The sequence below is a fragment of the Strigops habroptila genome, chromosome Z (assembly GCF_004027225.2).
Source record: "Strigops habroptila isolate Jane chromosome Z, bStrHab1.2.pri, whole genome shotgun sequence".
NCBI classification, from domain to species: Eukaryota; Metazoa; Chordata; class Aves; order Psittaciformes; family Psittacidae; genus Strigops; species Strigops habroptila.
The window spans coordinates 91,504,956-91,522,269 of NC_044302.2; the positions used below are offsets into that span (position 1 = coordinate 91,504,956).

Below are 17,314 nucleotides of genomic sequence, written 5' to 3' on the forward strand. Positions count from 1 at the left end.
AGGCACTCGGGAACAGCGCACGAACCCCCCAAGGGCCGTTTTGCTTGGGAAGAGAACCCAGGATAAGGGCAGGAGCGCTGGAGCTGCCATGAGCATCCCCTCCATGCGAGCCTGGACCACGCCCAGCATCCCCCCACCGCCCGCCTCCCGCTCCTTCTGATTGGCTGTTCCTCTGCCGCTCGCTTCCCTTTCTTTGGGCGCTAGCCAATCGCGAGGCGCGACTCATCCCGGACAGCCGTAGAGGCGGGACTTTACCCTCCTTTCTGGATTTTCCCATTGGTGGATTTTTGCCATTGGCTGCCGATCCGTGTTGCCAGGTGGAATGGCCACGGCGGGCGCTGCGCTGCGATTGGCTGACGGGTGTGATGATTGGGGCGGGAAAATGAGAGGGGCGGGGTGGAGCAGCCAGAGCGCTCGTTCCCTTTCGCCCCCCCCACATCCCTTCTTCGCTTCCGCGCTTCCCATTGGCTGAGGCGCTGGCCGGGCGGAATTTCCGATTGGTCCGCGCACGCTGTTGCTAGGCAGGCCGGGGCGGTGCTCCCCCTTCCGATGAGTCGGCTCTGAGGTTCAGTCAGCGCCGAGAGCACGGAGCCGCCGGTGCCGCCAGCCCGACACCCGCCGCCCGCCGCCGCCACCGCCCGCCCTGAGGAGCCGCCGCTGCCCGCCTCCCCTCGCCCCTTCCCCCCCCAGCGCCATGGCCTCGGGATCCGAGTAAGTGCGGGCTGCCCGCCCGCCGCCAGGCCGCGGCCTAGGCCCCGCCGCCGCGGCGCTGGGCCCGGCTCGGCCTAACCCGCGTTACCGCGGCGCGGCCCGGGGCCCGCTCCGTTCCCCCCCCCCCGGCCACGCTGTGTCATGCAGGCCCCGAGCAGGCGGAGGCGGTGCCGGGAGGGGGATGGGCCGCTCCCGGCTGGGCCTCCCCGGGAAGTGTCGAGTCATGGGGCTGGGGTGGGGGCGAAGCGAGGCCTGGCCGGGCCTCCCACTGGGCCCGGGCCCTGCGCCCCCCTCCGCGGGGCCACCGGCCTGCTGTGCCCCGGCGCGGCCCGGGCCGTCCCGCCAGCGCCAGGCCTCAGCCGAGGGAGGGCTTTGTCTTCGTGCCCCGGAGCGGCTGTCGGGGCAGCGAGGAGGGGAAAGGCATGTCCCGGCCTCCTCCCTGCAGCGGCCCTCGGGCCGGGGCTAGCGAGTGACTTGGCATTAGCAGAGGCAGACATGTTTTGGGCTCTGTGGCAGCTGAGGCAATCGGCTATATTTTCATCTCCGGTGTCTTGCCTCACTCTGTTTTCAGTTCCAGGCTGAGGATCATCTTTCGTGCTCCTCAAAAACCAGTTGAGTAGCAGTGGTCTCTTGGATCCCAGCCCGTGTGCGCGTGAGCCTCTTCACTGCCCTGTGAGAGGAGTGGAAATAAAGCCTAAAGATGAATTTCCCAAATTCAAGAATACTTGGAAGTGACTTTTTGACCTTGCCAGAGGCACTTTTCGGCCCCTTTTAGTGTCCCTTGTTTTATGTTCTCCTTTTCTTTTGCAACTCCTGAAATTTAGACCTGCTTCATCCCACTGGGTTCCAACAAGGTGTGCCAAAAATTCAGTGTCTTTGGTAAAGCTTGTGATGGAAGCGACAGTCTCAGGGGTGTATTTTGCAGCCGAACGAGGTGAACAGTGTCTTTAAAAATTAATTTCTACTTCAGCAAAGTTCTTCTCACCACTCAGGAATCCACAAAAGTTTCTCCAACTGGAAGACAGTCACTTTTTAGTTGCCATTTTTGGGTCAGTGCTGCTGGCAGCCATCTTGCTGAACTGAGGCTCAGCAGGGCGAGTAGCATTGCAAGAGCTAACAGAGTGTGGTTTCCAAAGGGATTCTCGTTTTCCTGTGCCTACCTGCCTGAATCAGCCTTTGAGAACTTGGCATCTCAAGCAGGGGTATGAACTCACCGCTTGGTTGTCATGTGCTGTTCCAGTAAGCAGCTGCAATCACCAGATACCTCACTCGTTTGCTTCCATAGATAAAATCTTTCATGTGTATTTTGGGGGGGGGGTTTAATTCCCACCTGGGGAAGGCAGTTCTGCCTGTAAAATGGATGTTCAGGGTGGTGAGAAGCCTCTGAGAGGTTTTATCTCAGAAGCAAGTTGATGAGGACATTGATAAAAGGGCACACCAGTGTGCAGAGGGCATGACTGTTTTCACTTTCATTACTGCAGCTGGAATCACTTTGAGTCAGTGACTTTTTGCTATATTTTTAGCACAGACTTGCAGGAACAACTTGTTTCCTCAGTATAAATGGAGCTTTGGAGGTTGGTAGTTGTTTTCAGAAGAATCACTAACTGATAATTACTTTCTGCTCTCGCTCTTCATACCACCCACCATAATGCATAGCCTCTGGGCATTATCACATGCTGAACAAGGCAAGCTCTGACATAGATAAAAGCCATGAATTGATATTAAGTTGTAACAAGTTCCCTCACCCCTTTCCTTTGTCAAATGGGGCTGTTGATGACTGCTCTGAGAGGGAAAAGGTGGCTGAGAATGCGAATAGGCAGCCCATCATGTTTGCTTCAATTTTATTGATGTCTTGTTCTTTATATGCAAGTTTGGCCATTGGCTGTGCCATTATGTCCTGACTTCTGGCCTCTGTCTAGAGGCAGGCTTGGTAGAGGCTTTGAATTTCCTTTTCATTCCAAAAGAGCTTTAAAGCTATATTTTGTGTTCACTTTATCTCTTTGTTGAGTCAGTGAAAGAAAGAAGCGAGAGGGAGGGAGGGAGGAAGCTGACAGAAGGGGTGAGTAAGGGAGATGATTTAGAGGATTTGCACCACTCTCTCTGGCAGGAAGCTCATTGTGGAGCTGTAAAAACAACCTAGGTTAGCTGTCTGTCCTGCCCCTCGCTGAAGTTTACCAGCACACATAGGAAAGTTGGCAGGAGAGAGTCCCAACCCATGCCTTGGGCTTTCCGGCTTGGTGTTTTCAGTTCGTGCTCTCCTTCCCTGCTGGTGGGTGTCAGGGATTCTCTGAGTGTGGTTGAGGTGCACAGGTATATTTTGCTCTGTCATTTCGGTTACACGCTGAAATGTGTAACTTTTTGGGAAAGCAAAGGAACCCCCAGGAGAGATGCAATGAGGGCAAATGGTGATAATAATAATACTCTAAATTGCTCCTGGAAGATGGGCAGCGTTTGTCTCTCAAAGTCTGTAGGAGAAATAACACCACTCTGCTGTATAGCTGACATGAAATTTCATAACACCTCTGTTTATTTGTCTGCAGAACTGTCAGGTCAGAAAACTGAAGCTGACCCTGCACATGTAGATGCCTACATGCTGTTTCTTGGAGACTTGTGTTCCATTTGTAATGCATCCAAGCTTTTCGATTGTTCTGAGTGCAGTGATGTGCTGACAACATTGATCCAGGCCTTGCTTCTTACTTAGGAAACTGTAGATTAAGTTCTTCAGTACTAAAACTTTTTTTCTCCCATTTAGCAGAACCAAGTGGAGCTCTTGCTGTGCTCTTCAGCACTGCTGCGTGTCTGGAAGTATCTGAACTTTTCTTTCCAGATTCATACAGCTTTTTGTTTATGGACAGTTTTGGTACAAAAGCTTCCACTTGCTCCCAGTTCTTCCATTTATTTCTGTCTTGTGTCCCAGACTGTTTTTCAGACTGCCTGGCAGTGACTGCATCCCATGGGACAGACACTCAGTTTCAAGGACAGTTTATGTAGCCAAACTCTGGCAGTGGTTTTCTTATCAAAAGGCCTTTGGATCCACGTCTTGCATGCAGAGGGATGTGAGTTACATGTACACTTTCAACAGGATAAATAGGAGTGTTGTTTCTTTCTGGTGTCCCTTAGGTCAAGTTCTAAAATCTCTGTGCTAAATCAATTTCCAGTGGCCAGGAACTAGTGCTGAGGCAAGGCCCTTACAAGTAGTTTGTTTGGTTTAAGCACTGTTTTAACCACAAGGTCCTCTCTGGCTCAGCAATCTGTTGGTTCAGTTTTCTTAGCACTTGCTCAGTTTTCCTGGAAATCCAAGACTTTTTAGGGCTCTACTAAGACCACATGGTAGGTTGAAGATGGAATTCATGAGCTCCTTCCAGGGTGTATCCAGCTGCCTGTTACAGATCCATTCTCCTAACCCTCCTTCTTGGGTTAGGAGAATGGATCTGTAACATCTTACATTGAAAGGGATGGATGTCAATGGCTTAACTCTTGCACCCTTTTAATGAAGAGAGGAAAAAGGTGGCTTTCCCAGTGGTCCAGGAAAGACGTGTTTTACAACTCCTCCTTTTGTTAACTTAAAATAACATTTTCTGTCATTCGCAACATGTTTCGCATGCTTCCAGGGCTTGTGCAAAGCTTGAAAACCTCTTGGAAACTAGCTGTCTGCTTTCATAGGCCTGCTTGGTGGTGTTCCGCCTTGTCCATGTCAGAGAAAGGAGCCAATACCACATAGCCTGTCTTGGAAAAACCTCTGCCCTGAGGGGCGGGAGGGCCTGGTGTGACATTACAGGGTAGGTATGTCACCCCTCTGTGATGGACTCCTTGAAATGCAGTGAGCATGCCAAGTGACACACTGCTGCCATGGTCTGTGTTTTGCCACTTCCACTCAAGGTTTGATTTTTTCTGGTTATTTTGTCCTTAAAAGAGCGAAATGTAGCCAAAGTGCCAACACCATTGTCCACAAAGCTTCCTACTCTTTGCTGGTGCTTTCTGCTTGCTTAGGACACAGACTTTATTTTCTTTGCCAGAATCAAACCAAACTGTGCAAAGTTTTCTCGTCTGCCCTAAGCACTGGCACATCTGGAATACTTGGAGAAAGCAGTCAGGCATGCACCAAGGGAAGTTAGAGCAGCCCACCACTGTTGTGGCTGGCTGAAGTGCAGCTTCCAAGGGAATCAGTTGGTTCAAATTCATATTTATTTCTTAAAGGGAATTATTTGCTCTATTAGATTTTGAAGGAGAACACTTAAATTGCCATTCTTCCATTTCCTTGCTGTTTAATTTGCTCCATTTTGTCAAGGGGAATCTGTTGTATTTCTGGTGGCACAGTGGGCTGGAGCTGCAGTGACTCCTGTGAAGGTATCGTGGAGAGGTGCTTACATCCTAAAAAATAAAGAATCCCCATTTGGAATATTTCTACTGGTTTGCTAGGTTTTACTAATAGGCGTCGACAGGGTAAACTCTTACAACTCTTCCTGTCAGGGGAGCTGCAGCATTGTCCTTTAATTCCCCTATTTATCTGGGATTTGACACCAAATAGACTTGAACTTTTGTCTCGGTAGCAGTGGTTACATGTGATTTCAGATGAGCCTGACTAATTCTTTTAGGCAAAACATCTTGCAGTCAGCAACATCTCACTGACCGCTTCTGTTCAGAGATATTTCATAGCTCTTACCATTTGAGGCTACTGAAGTAGTTATATTTGCTGACAGAAAACACTGTGTTTTGAACTCCTCCAAGAGGTACCTGGGAAAATGTTCTCCTTTGTGTAACAAACAAGTGTAGTTTTCAAAAGTCAAGGTAACAAATAAGCCTGTAGAAAGGGGGGAAGCTGGGAAGGGGAGAGTGGTTATCAATCAGACTCATAACTTCTGTTTTCTTCACCAGTTCTAAAGCAGATGACTTATCGACTGCAATTCTGAAGCAGAAGAACAGGCCTAATCGGTTAATTGTTGATGAAGCCATCAATGAAGACAACAGTGTTGTGTCACTGTCCCAGGTGCGTCATCTGTAAAAGCAAAGCACCTAATCTGGTAATTTGCAAGCTGTTGCTGTGTATTAGCTTGAAAGGTAACTTTCCAACACAAGTCTGAGCATTTATATCAGCAGCTGTGGTGAGTACAGGGCGGGGGTTGTCTTGTTTCCTGACACTCTTCCCTGACAAAAGTGTGTTTTAATTCTCAGGTTGTGGGATTCAGTTGAGCTTGTTTCCATAGTCTGGCTTCAGGATTAGCTCTTGACCACCTGAGTGGGAGTCTGTCCTTGTGGACTTTGTATATTGTTCCCAAGATGTTGTTCTGCAAAGTCAAGTAACTGTCTTTCAAATGCTTGAATTCTTGTTTTGCGAAAATTCTTGTTCTATTTCTGTCACTGTTTACAGGCAAAAATGGATGAATTACAGCTGTTCAGAGGAGACACTGTTCTGCTAAAAGGAAAGAAGAGGAGAGAAGCAGTCTGCATTGTTCTGTCAGATGATACCTGCTCAGATGAGAAGATTCGCATGAACAGGGTTGTTCGCAACAACCTGAGAGTGCGCCTGGGTGATGTGATCAGGTAAGGATTTGTTTGCTAATCCTTGCCTGTCCCTGGGTTGCCCAAATGATCTGTGTGCTGGCTCTGACCTGAGAGGCAGGGTCTGCAAGGAAGTTCTCTTACATCTTCCAGAGGAGATCACAGAAACGTTTGCAAGATCAAGGATCTCAGTTTATTTGTGCATGCGTTTCTGGCGGCATGCACATTCAGATTAATAGTATAAAATTATGCTGAAGATTCTTGAAGTCTCTGCAGGACCTTCACGAGCCCAGGTCCTGTTGTTAAACTGAGTGGTTCATTTGTCCCACTGCTGTCACATCCCAAATTCACATTGTCAGGTGAACTTACAAGTGTTTCTTGTCTAACTTTTTCACGTCCACAACGTTAACTGTGGAAGGCATTAAGCAACATTGTAGTTGATCTTGTAGTGTCTGTGCTGCTCTGTGGCAAACAGAAGTTAAAATGCTTGCCCAAAAGGAGTGACAAAAGCATGAAGCGGTTAAATAGCCAGATTAAAAATCTTCAAAGGATGTTTATATTCCAATTTTCCATGGAAAATGTTTATGTTCTAATTCTATGGGAATATCCCTTGTGTTCTGGGAGAATTGGAGCCTGGTTTCTGACAGTACACTTTCTGGAATAACCTTTAAATGCAAGATGTGTTTCATACAAACTTGGTAGAGGAGAGAAATGAGGCTGTTCCACCCATCCCTCTACCACTAGAAAACGCAAGTTTTAAGCACCACTGTTGGAACAGAACAGTGCTTTGTGCCAGTCTGTGGATTTAAAACGAAGGTGAATCTTTACTTAATCTCACGTGAGGTAACTGTTGGAGTAACTTCTGTTGTGGCAGTTCAGCCTGTGCTCTCCCCTGCTCTGCCGGGACTCTGTCTGCAGTACTTCTCAGCCTCCCAAATCTGTTACCAATTGTCTTAACTTCATTGCGGGGGTGAGAAAATTTTAACACTTCTTACCCTCAAAGTTTTTCTTGCTGATCTTTAACTGCTTTATTGTGTTACTTTCTGTGGTTTGTTTTTTGCCAAAATCCAGACTCCTGCGCTAATCACTTCCTGCTTGTGGTCTGTCAATGGTTTTGCTTCTGGGGCAGTCTGTCTTTTCCTTTACCTTTCTGCTGTGTCCTCTCTATAAAGCATGTGGTAGAAGAATCCATTAAGAGTCTTTAACAAGAGTCACATATGAAGAGGTGCATTCTCAGCTGCAGTTCCACGTAGGCTTTTCTTAGTTGGCAAAGCCAGTTTGAGCTCTCTGCCACATCCTGATACTCTGTTGTCCTATGCTGCAAAGTAATAACTAGTGTTTATTTGAAAAGGGGGAAGGGGCCTTCAGACTTTAACCTAAATGTCAGCCTCTATAAAATGTGACTGACTGACACCTGGCTGGTACTGCAGGAGCCCTTGCTCTCAATCAGGGTTGTTGGCCGTAGGGGCTCTGTTCTCTCTAGGAAATTAGAGAGAGGAAGAAGCAAAGAGTTTCTTCCAGCTCCCTTTTCCCTTGCAGCCGGTTCAGGAGTAGCTCGTTGTTGAAACAGAGGTCTTTAGGGTGCATTAAGTAACTTGTGAATGTGCCATGGAGATGGCGATGGGGGCTACAGAAGAGCAGAAGGGTAGGAAGAAAGTAGGAAACTCCTCAGTGGTCTTGGATAAGGCTAAGAGGAAGGAAAACAAGTGTTGTGAAGGCTGGCACTTGATGGGCATGAATTTTGCCTTAGCAGCATTGAAATGTTCTTACCCAGGTGGGAAATCTCATCAGGGCTTTGGCGGGTTCTTTCTGTACTGGCCTGGGAAGGGACATCATTGCTGTTTCCAGACGCGGGTTAAGTCCAGCATGATGTGGCTAACTGGAGTTTCCTTCTGTTGCAGCATCCAGCCTTGCCCAGATGTGAAATACGGCAAACGTATCCATGTGCTGCCCATTGATGACACAGTGGAAGGGATCACGGGGAACCTGTTTGAAGTCTATCTCAAGCCATACTTCCTGGAAGCGTACAGACCCATCAGGAAAGGTAATAGTGCCTGTTACTGAAGTCCTGATGGTGGTGAGTGCTAGTCTTGAGACTGAGTAAAAAGAGTTTCTAGAAGCTCATACAGATCTTTGTGAAGCATTAGACTGACATCCGTACAGTGAGATTTGGCTGGGGCTGATTTAATTTTCTTAGTCTTCAGAAGAAATGGTGATTGCTGCTGCTGCTGCCTGGCAGGGTAACTTGATAGTTCTGTGGGGGTTTTTTGCTACATGAGATTGGAGAACATGGGAAAAGGCTCAGGTAGAACTCAGGAGAAAATCTCATTAAACTAAGTGGCTACCACGTGATGGAACTGGAGAGTTCCTACCATAGAATTGGGGATTTGGTTGGATGTACCAGCTGGCACCCTGATTAAATTCACTTCTTCAGAGTAATTTAATCATTAATTGGAAGAGCATGTAGAAAACCAAATACACTTTTGGAGCTGCACTAGTAGCGCTTCTGCTGGAGCAAAAGGTCCTAATACACTGTTACACAAGTTGAAGTTAATCCAGCTTCAATAGCCCAGCTTAGCCAGGAGTCATAGTGCAGTATTATATATCATTCTGCTTTTTGAGATAACCAGCTGTAACTAGTAACAACTAATTAAAACAACTTCAGAATGATTTTCTATTAAGTTAGGGCTCTTTGTCTGTTTTAGAAATACTAAATTGAAACTGATTGGAAAAGAAATGTGATTCTTTGCCTTTGTATTGTGTATTTAGGCTGCATTCTATTCTATTGTTTGCTTGTTTTGTTTGTTACCGGAGGAAATTTGAGAACTTTAACTGCTGTAGGTCTGAACCATGGCTGGATCATCACAGTGCATGCAGCTCTGGAGTTTAAAATGCAGAGCATGCCAGCAGCCTGTGTCTGTAACGCCCTTCCCTGTCCTCTGGGGCTGCTGATAGTACAAAGGTGGACATTTTGCACATGTCTGTTGCAGCAGGCTACTGAAGTGTGGGGTTTTACAGGTGACATCTTCCTGGTACGTGGAGGGATGCGTGCAGTGGAGTTCAAAGTGGTGGAGACAGACCCAAGTCCATACTGCATAGTGGCTCCAGACACAGTGATCCATTGTGAAGGAGAGCCCATCAAAAGAGAGGTGAGCAGAATCCTGCCACGCAGTTCTCCTGCTGAATTCCCTCTGTCCAAAATCTGTGACAGTGCTTGAGAGCAGCAGTGTTTGCAGTTCCCGTTTTGGCATATTGTGTACTGAAAACATTAGAAACTCTGGTTTCAGGAGATGTGCTGCTGCTGAAGGTAGTCAGAGAAATGTACTTCCAGTGTCCTCCTTCATATGTTGAGATAGCACCGCTGCATAGGTTTGCTGAGGAGATGCCATACTTTGGCAGCAGCTGGTTTTGCATCTGCTTCCAGATATCTCATGCTGGAGTTGGATCCATCTTTCAATTCCAAAGTTTCCTTGATGCATAGCAGGGAGAGCTTACAGTGCTGCTAAATTTCATGCCATGTGAAAAGAAAGCAGTTAGTGCTTTTTCAGTGAGAAATTTGAAATCCCTAACTGGTTGACTTAAAAAAAAAATATTAAATCCCAGTCCCTTAAAGTCCCTTGAGTGTACCAAGCTTGAGGCAGCCTGAGTAGCTTGTCTGTCAGGTCTTCGCCACCTAAGAATCATAGATCATAGAATCAACTAGATTGGAAAAGACCTTTAATATCATCAAGGCAAGCATTACCTTGCCGTTACAGAGTAGAAAATGTCAGAGAAATGAGCTAAGGTGGTTGCATACTTCATAAACTAAGTGCCTTTTTACCACCTGCACATCAGGGTGAGAGCTGGTTTGTAGTGAGCTGCCTTATCTCCAAACCCGGGGACCTTTGGTGTTAGAGAGACCTAGGCACCGGGTGACCTGCCTGAGGTAGTAGCTCCCATTTGTGCCCCTCTGAGATTCCAGGCTGTCTTATTTTATTGTTTCAGTGTGGCCTAATGTTAGAGATGTGAGGCCAGCAGAGATCTGGACAGCCAGATGAATGGATGCTGTAGAGCTATACTGGAAGAGTTGGTTACAGTTGATCTTATCCACATGTCCGGATCGTAACATTCTCTGTTAATTTGAGTCAATCCCAAAAGACAACACTACATCTGAGAACTGTATGGCAGCTTGAGTATGTTAAGTAGTTAGAGGTATCACAGTTTAAGGAATAAGTGTATTTTATACTGAGCTTCACTGTCTTTGCTGGCCACATCAGAGGGTCACAGAGCTTGTTTTGTGCTGGAGTCTGTAAGGAACCTGGCAGTACAGGTTGTCATTCAAGAGGGCGGGCTTCAGCGAGGTCTAGGTACATGCAGGCAATTCCCTTTGTATGGCTGGGAAGGCAGAGCTAAAGGAACAATTGCAGAAAACACCAGGAAGACTTGAAAGTCTTCCATAAATAAAAGACTTGAAAGTCTTCCTGGATCTCAAAGATCTCAAGACAGCAAAGAAACATCTATAAGCAAAACCCCAGATTCCTGGCTTCTGTGGCCTGGGAGGGGTTGTTGAACTATTGTTTTCACTCAGATATTTAATATATTTCCTTCCGGGTAGGATGAAGAGGAGTCACTGAATGAAGTGGGCTATGATGACATTGGTGGCTGCCGGAAGCAGCTGGCCCAAATCAAAGAGATGGTGGAGCTTCCCCTCCGACACCCTGCGCTCTTCAAGGCCATAGGGGTGAAGGTAAGTCCCTCTTGATGTCAGAGGTTTATGAGGCATTGGTGGGGAAATAAGTAATTTGTGAGGTTTTTTTTTTAATGCTAGTGTTAGGAAATTATTTCCTTACATGTTCTGGACACAGATTAAAGTACTGGCAGCTTGTAAAGTGGAGTGATGCATTGAATCAGCGCTGTCAGTTACTGGCAAGATTTTTGTTTGTGTGTCATGCGAAGTAGAAAGGGTGTTGATGAGCAATGCTGGGATGGCAGCTGTTGCATGAGTTTGCATCACAATTTCAGACTGGCTTTTTCAAAGGCTTACAATTTCACTGTGAAGCTACGTACACATTCAGGTACTAGCTCACCACTGAAGTCCTTTGCCTTTGTCCTCAGCCTCCACGTGGGATCCTGCTGTATGGTCCTCCTGGCACTGGTAAAACACTGATTGCCCGAGCTGTGGCCAATGAAACAGGAGCTTTCTTCTTCCTGATCAACGGTAAGTTTTGTGGCTGATTTTGCCCCAGATCTGCTGTGTGCTCATTCATCCATCTTGTGGTAATGAGTGGTGTCAGTAGGGCTCATAGAGCCGCACTGTCTCCCTGACATCCTTCCTTACCTCTTCCAAGCGTATGCAAGCATCTGTAGCGGCACCTCCCTTAAGCTCAATTGTGTTGTGTCAGGGTGTTTGGAACTCAGCTTTGCAACTCAGGGACTTGGAGTCTGTCTGGGTGTTCATTTGTGTTGGCGAGGACAGAGCTGGGAGTGAAGTGCTGAGGTTATTCTGAGTATATGGAGTTCAGGACACTTGGATCTGTTGCTGCCACCATGTTCCATTCAGAAAAGAAGCTGGTCTGCTGTGCATTTCTCTTTTCTCTCAAGTAAAGCACAAGATCTGTTTTGTTTCACATAACATTAATTGGCAGGAACTCCCCTGGAAGCTATAATGAGTACCTTGGGACTTAGCTGCGAGTGATTGAACCTCCTGTCAGTAGCTCTCACGTGTACCGGTTGGGATGGCTACTGATTATGTCCAGTAAAGACTGAATTCTTCACTGCTTTTACAGTCAGTGCTGGAATAACTGATCATTTTTACTTAAGGACTTCTGCTTTGCTTTTCTGATTTCAATCACGTAGACCCATGAAGGTGATAGCAAAGGAGTGTGTAGCACAGCATAGAAGTAAGGAAGTGACTTCCTTTCTATCTCGAAACAGCAGATGTAAATGGGCTGGTTTTAACCATATGTCCCCCTTTTCATATACTTCCTAAAGTGTGGAAGCTGTCACTGAATGCTAATGAGCCAGCCGTTTCTTTAGGCACTTGTACTCCTGTTGCATAATAAAAATAGCGTTGTTGGAGTTAGTGATGGGTTCTCTGTCTGCTGGTCCCAAGCCCGGAGCTGTTGTAGGCAGAGATGGTATGAGCTGGTGAGTTACCTGTCATGGTTACTCTTAGTACCTTAGTACTCTTAGCACTGGTGGCTCTGCAGCTGGTGCACGCTTCAGTCAGCTAGCAGCTTTGCACTCCTGAGGGTCAGGTTTCTTTCTCTTGGGTCCTTTAGAAACATACTTTCATTACACTCCCATCAGCATGGTGGAAAAATACATAAAAATAGAATGAATCTGTAAGCCTGCCCTAGCGTTCAGGAATTGTAGGAGATCTCAGAGGAATATGTCCTTCCTTAGGGCTTGATGTGCTTACACATTCTTAGGGTTTTAATTTTTATTTATTCTTTTGAGGGGAGATGGGGTTTATTGTCTGGTTTGGTTTTTTTTTGGTTGGTTGGTTGGTTTTGTTGGGTTTTTTTAAACTCATTTATAGGATCTTACAGAGGTAAATATATATCTGTGTGATGTAAGCTAAAGGCAGCTTCAGTATCTTAGAGCTTTTTCCTTCCCTACTGTGACAGTTTATCACCATATAATTTGATTGCTTCTCTTGCAAGCTAGGACTGGCTTTAACAGTGTGTGGTGGCTCACTGCAGAGAAGCTCACCAAGTGTGAAAATAGGGTAAGGAAAGAGGCAGTTAAAGGTAGCTCATCGACTAGCACTGCATTCTGCTAGAGTAAAGTGAAAACACCAGAATAATTATAGAAGGTAATTCTGCATGCTGTTTTTGCCTGTTCAGCTGCAAATTTAGTGAACTGCGTTGATAGTATTTGCTTTAGCTTGAAATATAGATTGTCCCACGTGAAGGCTGTACATGAAAACCTGAGCTGTGGGTCTTGGGGCTGGCTGCCTCTCTTCTGGGTGCCACAATGCTGCTGTTTTTCAGGTCCTGAGATCATGAGCAAGCTGGCTGGTGAGTCTGAGAGCAACCTGAGGAAAGCCTTTGAAGAAGCAGAGAAGAATGCTCCTGCCATCATCTTCATTGATGAACTGGATGCCATTGCTCCTAAGAGAGAGAAGGTAAAGAAAACCTGAAGGAGGTAAAGTAGTGCATCCGTTTTGGTAGCAGCTGTCATGAATCCCTGCATTTGACTGCAGGGTAAAGCAGTGTTTAACTTAACACCTGATTTCAGTTGGACATGAGAAAAATCAGGTATAGTTCACTATGTTCCTTAACAGCTCGTGGCCATCATCTCTGTCCACTCTGGTGCCATACTAGCTCCTGTGCTGTTGGGCTTTTGACCTAAGCACTGCTTTCTCTCTCCATAGACACATGGAGAGGTGGAACGTCGCATAGTGTCTCAGCTATTGACTCTTATGGATGGACTGAAACAGAGAGCTCATGTGATTGTCATGGCAGCTACCAACAGACCGAACAGCATCGACCCAGCACTCAGGCGATTCGGTAACCACAGCTGCAGTATCTTTCCTGTGCATCATATACTTTGTTACAGGCTGTGCTTCAAGGGCTTTGGAAGGATTAAGCAGAAATTAATGCTAAACATCTTCTGTATGTTACATAAACCATTGACTTGGCTACAGCTGCTTGTTTGAAATCCATTTCTAGGCTTCCAGCGTTTGGTATCATTTTCCATGCTGTATTAGGGTAGAAATTGTAGGAAAAAACCCACTTTGAAGAGAAAAAGTGTGTTAGCCTCTATTCAGTGAATCTATTTGAGGACATACTGAAAGAGTAAATGCTTGAGGGAATGTTCATGCCTTCAGTTGCAGAAGGTTCTGAATTGTCTGATTCTCTTACTGATGAGAAGTCCGTTCGTTTCGGAGGATCAAGTTTTCAGAACTTCACATTGTGAATTAATGTCTCGTGTGAGAGCAGTTGGTAAAGTCTGTAATTGCAAACCAGTCAAGTGTGCGGGGGAAGCGGCCTCTTAAATGTGTAGTGAGCCATTTGAATGCATAGCTATGGCTAGAGGAAAATTATAGGTGGAGATACCTGAGTCAGTATTGCGGTAATACCTGGGTTTCTCCCACCTCTCCAGACATTGGGACTACTTGTACTGTTATGAAAGCTCTGAAAAACTGAATTTCTCAGTATTTGTGTATTCTAGTGATGAGGACTCAAAGGTAGCAATAAACACAAATGTGTCATGGTACATTGGTTTGGGGAAGCGTATTTTCCTAAAAATGAGGCTCAGAAAAAGTTACTAAACCAGCAATCCTCGGTGTTACACAATCTTGAACTCTAGTTGATGAGTAGTCTCACTTTCCCTAAATGGCCAGAGCCTTTCCTTCTTCTCTGAAATGACTCTTCTGTCTACTGTACTGACAGATGCTGCAAAGAAACCCAAAGCTCTGGCATTTTCTGAAATTGTCTGTTTGTGGCTTGTCATCATGTTGTTCATTCAGAGGAAGGCAGCGACTGCAGCTCCTCTCATTTGCAGAGTCAGCAGCTCAACATCATGTTTTGTACTCCCCAGGTCGTTTTGACAGAGAGGTAGATATTGGTATCCCAGATGCCACCGGGCGCCTGGAGATTCTGCAGATCCACACAAAAAATATGAAGCTGGCTGATGATGTGGATCTGGAACAGGTGAGTAGTGTGCTATAGGGAAAGCTTGTCTCTGCAGACAGATGTTCCTGATGCTCTGTTTTGTAGTGGAACAGTTGTTAAGGCTTGATCACATAACTGTGATCAAGCATAACTGTAGTTGCTCGTTTAGGACAGCATGACACTCTGTGAATGTGTGATCTCTGGGCTTCCTTCTAACCAGTTTACCAGTGACCAAAAATCATCACTCACTATTTAAGAATGGCATGGCTTAGTGAAACAAATGTGTATCAGTTCAGTGTGGAAGTGCCTTGCCACTGTCCTCCTGGGTTTGTTTGCTGACACATTCTCTTTAAAACAAGCCTAAAACAGCTCACACAGAGCTGGGTGAGCATTGTGGTGGCATTGGACACCATGTGTAAACTGGATGGTTCCTGTCATCTCTGTCCTGAATGAAGAACTGCAGTCCTCTGGGTTATCTCTGTGCATGCCACCTGAATTCCAGTTGCAGCTTTGATCTCAAGTAGGAGGTGGAACAGGAGTGTCTTTGCTTGTTAAATATGTGGTAGCACTTGTCTTGAATCTGCAGCAAAGCACTGATGTTGCTGTTCTCCAGAGCTTTGTTGGACTTCCCAGCGGGTGACCAGAGTATGCATTGCCCTTGCAGTGCGCTTGCTTGTATCCCTGTGAGTCATAGTCAGTGCTCTGCTTTCAGGTGGCAAACGAGACCCATGGCCATGTTGGTGCTGACTTGGCTGCTCTTTGCTCAGAAGCTGCTCTTCAGGCTATCAGAAAGAAGATGGATCTCATAGACCTTGAAGATGAAACCATCGATGCTGAAGTGATGAACTCGCTGGCTGTGACCATGGATGACTTCAGGGTAATGCAGTAGTGTCCCTCTCTTTGGGGTACAGTGTCTAATTGCTTATCTGAAGCAAGTGAATGTAAAGTGTTAGCATTCATATAATGCTGTTTCTTCTAACGGCAGTGGGCTCTGAGCCAGAGCAACCCTTCAGCTCTTCGGGAGACTGTGGTGGAGGTGCCTCAAGTTACCTGGGAAGATATTGGTGGTCTAGAAGATGTAAAGAGAGAACTCCAGGAGCTTGTACAGGTAAGGGTTTCCGACAGATTTTTGCTTAGTCCTCTTGAAAGACAATTAGAATAACAAAATCCAGTTCTTCAGATTCCCATTTGGGCTGTGAACAGAGTAAGTGCACAAGTTTTTATGGTATTTGGACTAAGAATACCCTGCTATCCATCTTGGTGAACTTGGAGAGGAAGATGCTGGGAAGCAGCATCAGGCTTTCCTTATCCGAGTCTCCTGTGTCACCTTGGGTGTGTGTTGTGCTACATTCAGAAACAGCAGCAGTTCTGCTCCTCTTAAGTGGAGACCAGCAGTGGGACCACTCCTGAGAATCCTTTTAAGGGCTGGCTTTATATGCCAGAAAATGGATGATGATTGTTGTACAGAGAGCCTCTGAAGGGCTTCTCATCAGCATTACCATAGGGACAGGTGAGAAGTAATTGTGAAGCCTTCCGTGAAGGGAAGGACTGGGACAGAAAGTCATGAATGGTCTGTGGAAACTCCTGGGGGCTATATTGGGATGGTGTGGGTTTGATACATTCCTGCTTCCAGTTGGCACTGTAGGAACATCCTGTCTGTGAATAAAAGAATCTTAATTTTCAGCCTAATTGCTGATGTTGAAATCATCACCTGCCTCTGACCTAGTTGCTGAGGATAAATGCTCACATAATACATCTTGGCTGTCTCTATAGAGCAGAGTGAATAGGTTAGATAATGAGCTGTTCCCTTTTGCTTCTGCAGGGCAGAGTGAAGGTGGGATTAAGTTGGAAAACTACCTGAACTGCTATTTAGTTCTTGGAGGTGAATAGGTTGTTTAAGGCAGGTTTCTAGGTTTGAAAAGCTGTGGTGCTTTTCAAACCAGTATCCATTTAAAAACAAGAGCAGGCAGGATCTTGTGTTTAACCCACCAGAAATCTCAGGTAGAGTTTCTGGAGGAGGAGGAACAAAACTCACCTAGAGAAAGATGTCCGTGCCCATGGCAGAGGCGTTGGACTAGATGACCTTTGAAGGTCCCTTCCTACCAAAATCATTCTGTGGTTCTAAAGCACAGGCCTGTCCTGGCTCATCACGAGAGGTTTTTGTTTGTTTTGTTCTCCTTCAGTATCCTGTGGAGCATCCAGACAAGTTCCTCAAATTTGGCATGACCCCATCGAAAGGGGTTCTGTTCTACGGGCCACCGGGTTGTGGTAAGACACTGCTGGCCAAAGCCATTGCCAATGAGTGCCAGGCAAACTTCATCTCCATCAAGGGGCCGGAATTGCTCACCATGTGGTTTGGTGAGTCTGAAGCCAACGTGCGTGAGATCTTTGACAAGGTGAGTGCTGCTTCTGCTCCCTGTGCTACGTTTGTGCTGGGGGACCCCCAGAACTTTGTCTCTGCTGCATTTGTCGTACTGGCCTGGTTCTTGTTTGTGTCTTTGTGT

At 46.3% G+C, this 17,314-nt stretch overlaps 1 protein-coding gene across 1 annotated transcript in view; it reads left to right on the forward strand.

Moving 5' to 3' along the window:
• Positions 1–527: 527 nt before the first annotated feature.
• The window catches only part of VCP (valosin containing protein), a 29,617-nt gene continuing 12,830 nt past the window's right edge, over positions 528–17,314 (forward strand). The window contains exons 1-13 of the mRNA XM_030470575.1: positions 528–711; positions 5,587–5,698; positions 6,080–6,252; positions 8,112–8,254; positions 9,229–9,359; positions 10,805–10,936; positions 11,305–11,407; positions 13,185–13,318; positions 13,568–13,703; positions 14,737–14,849; positions 15,523–15,687; positions 15,796–15,918; positions 16,994–17,312. Of these exons, the coding sequence (XP_030326435.1) occupies positions 695–711; positions 5,587–5,698; positions 6,080–6,252; positions 8,112–8,254; positions 9,229–9,359; positions 10,805–10,936; positions 11,305–11,407; positions 13,185–13,318; positions 13,568–13,703; positions 14,737–14,849; positions 15,523–15,687; positions 15,796–15,918; positions 16,994–17,312 (1,801 nt within the window). The 5' untranslated portion in view covers positions 528–694. The remainder of the gene's footprint in view (positions 712–5,586; positions 5,699–6,079; positions 6,253–8,111; positions 8,255–9,228; positions 9,360–10,804; positions 10,937–11,304; positions 11,408–13,184; positions 13,319–13,567; positions 13,704–14,736; positions 14,850–15,522; positions 15,688–15,795; positions 15,919–16,993; positions 17,313–17,314) is intronic.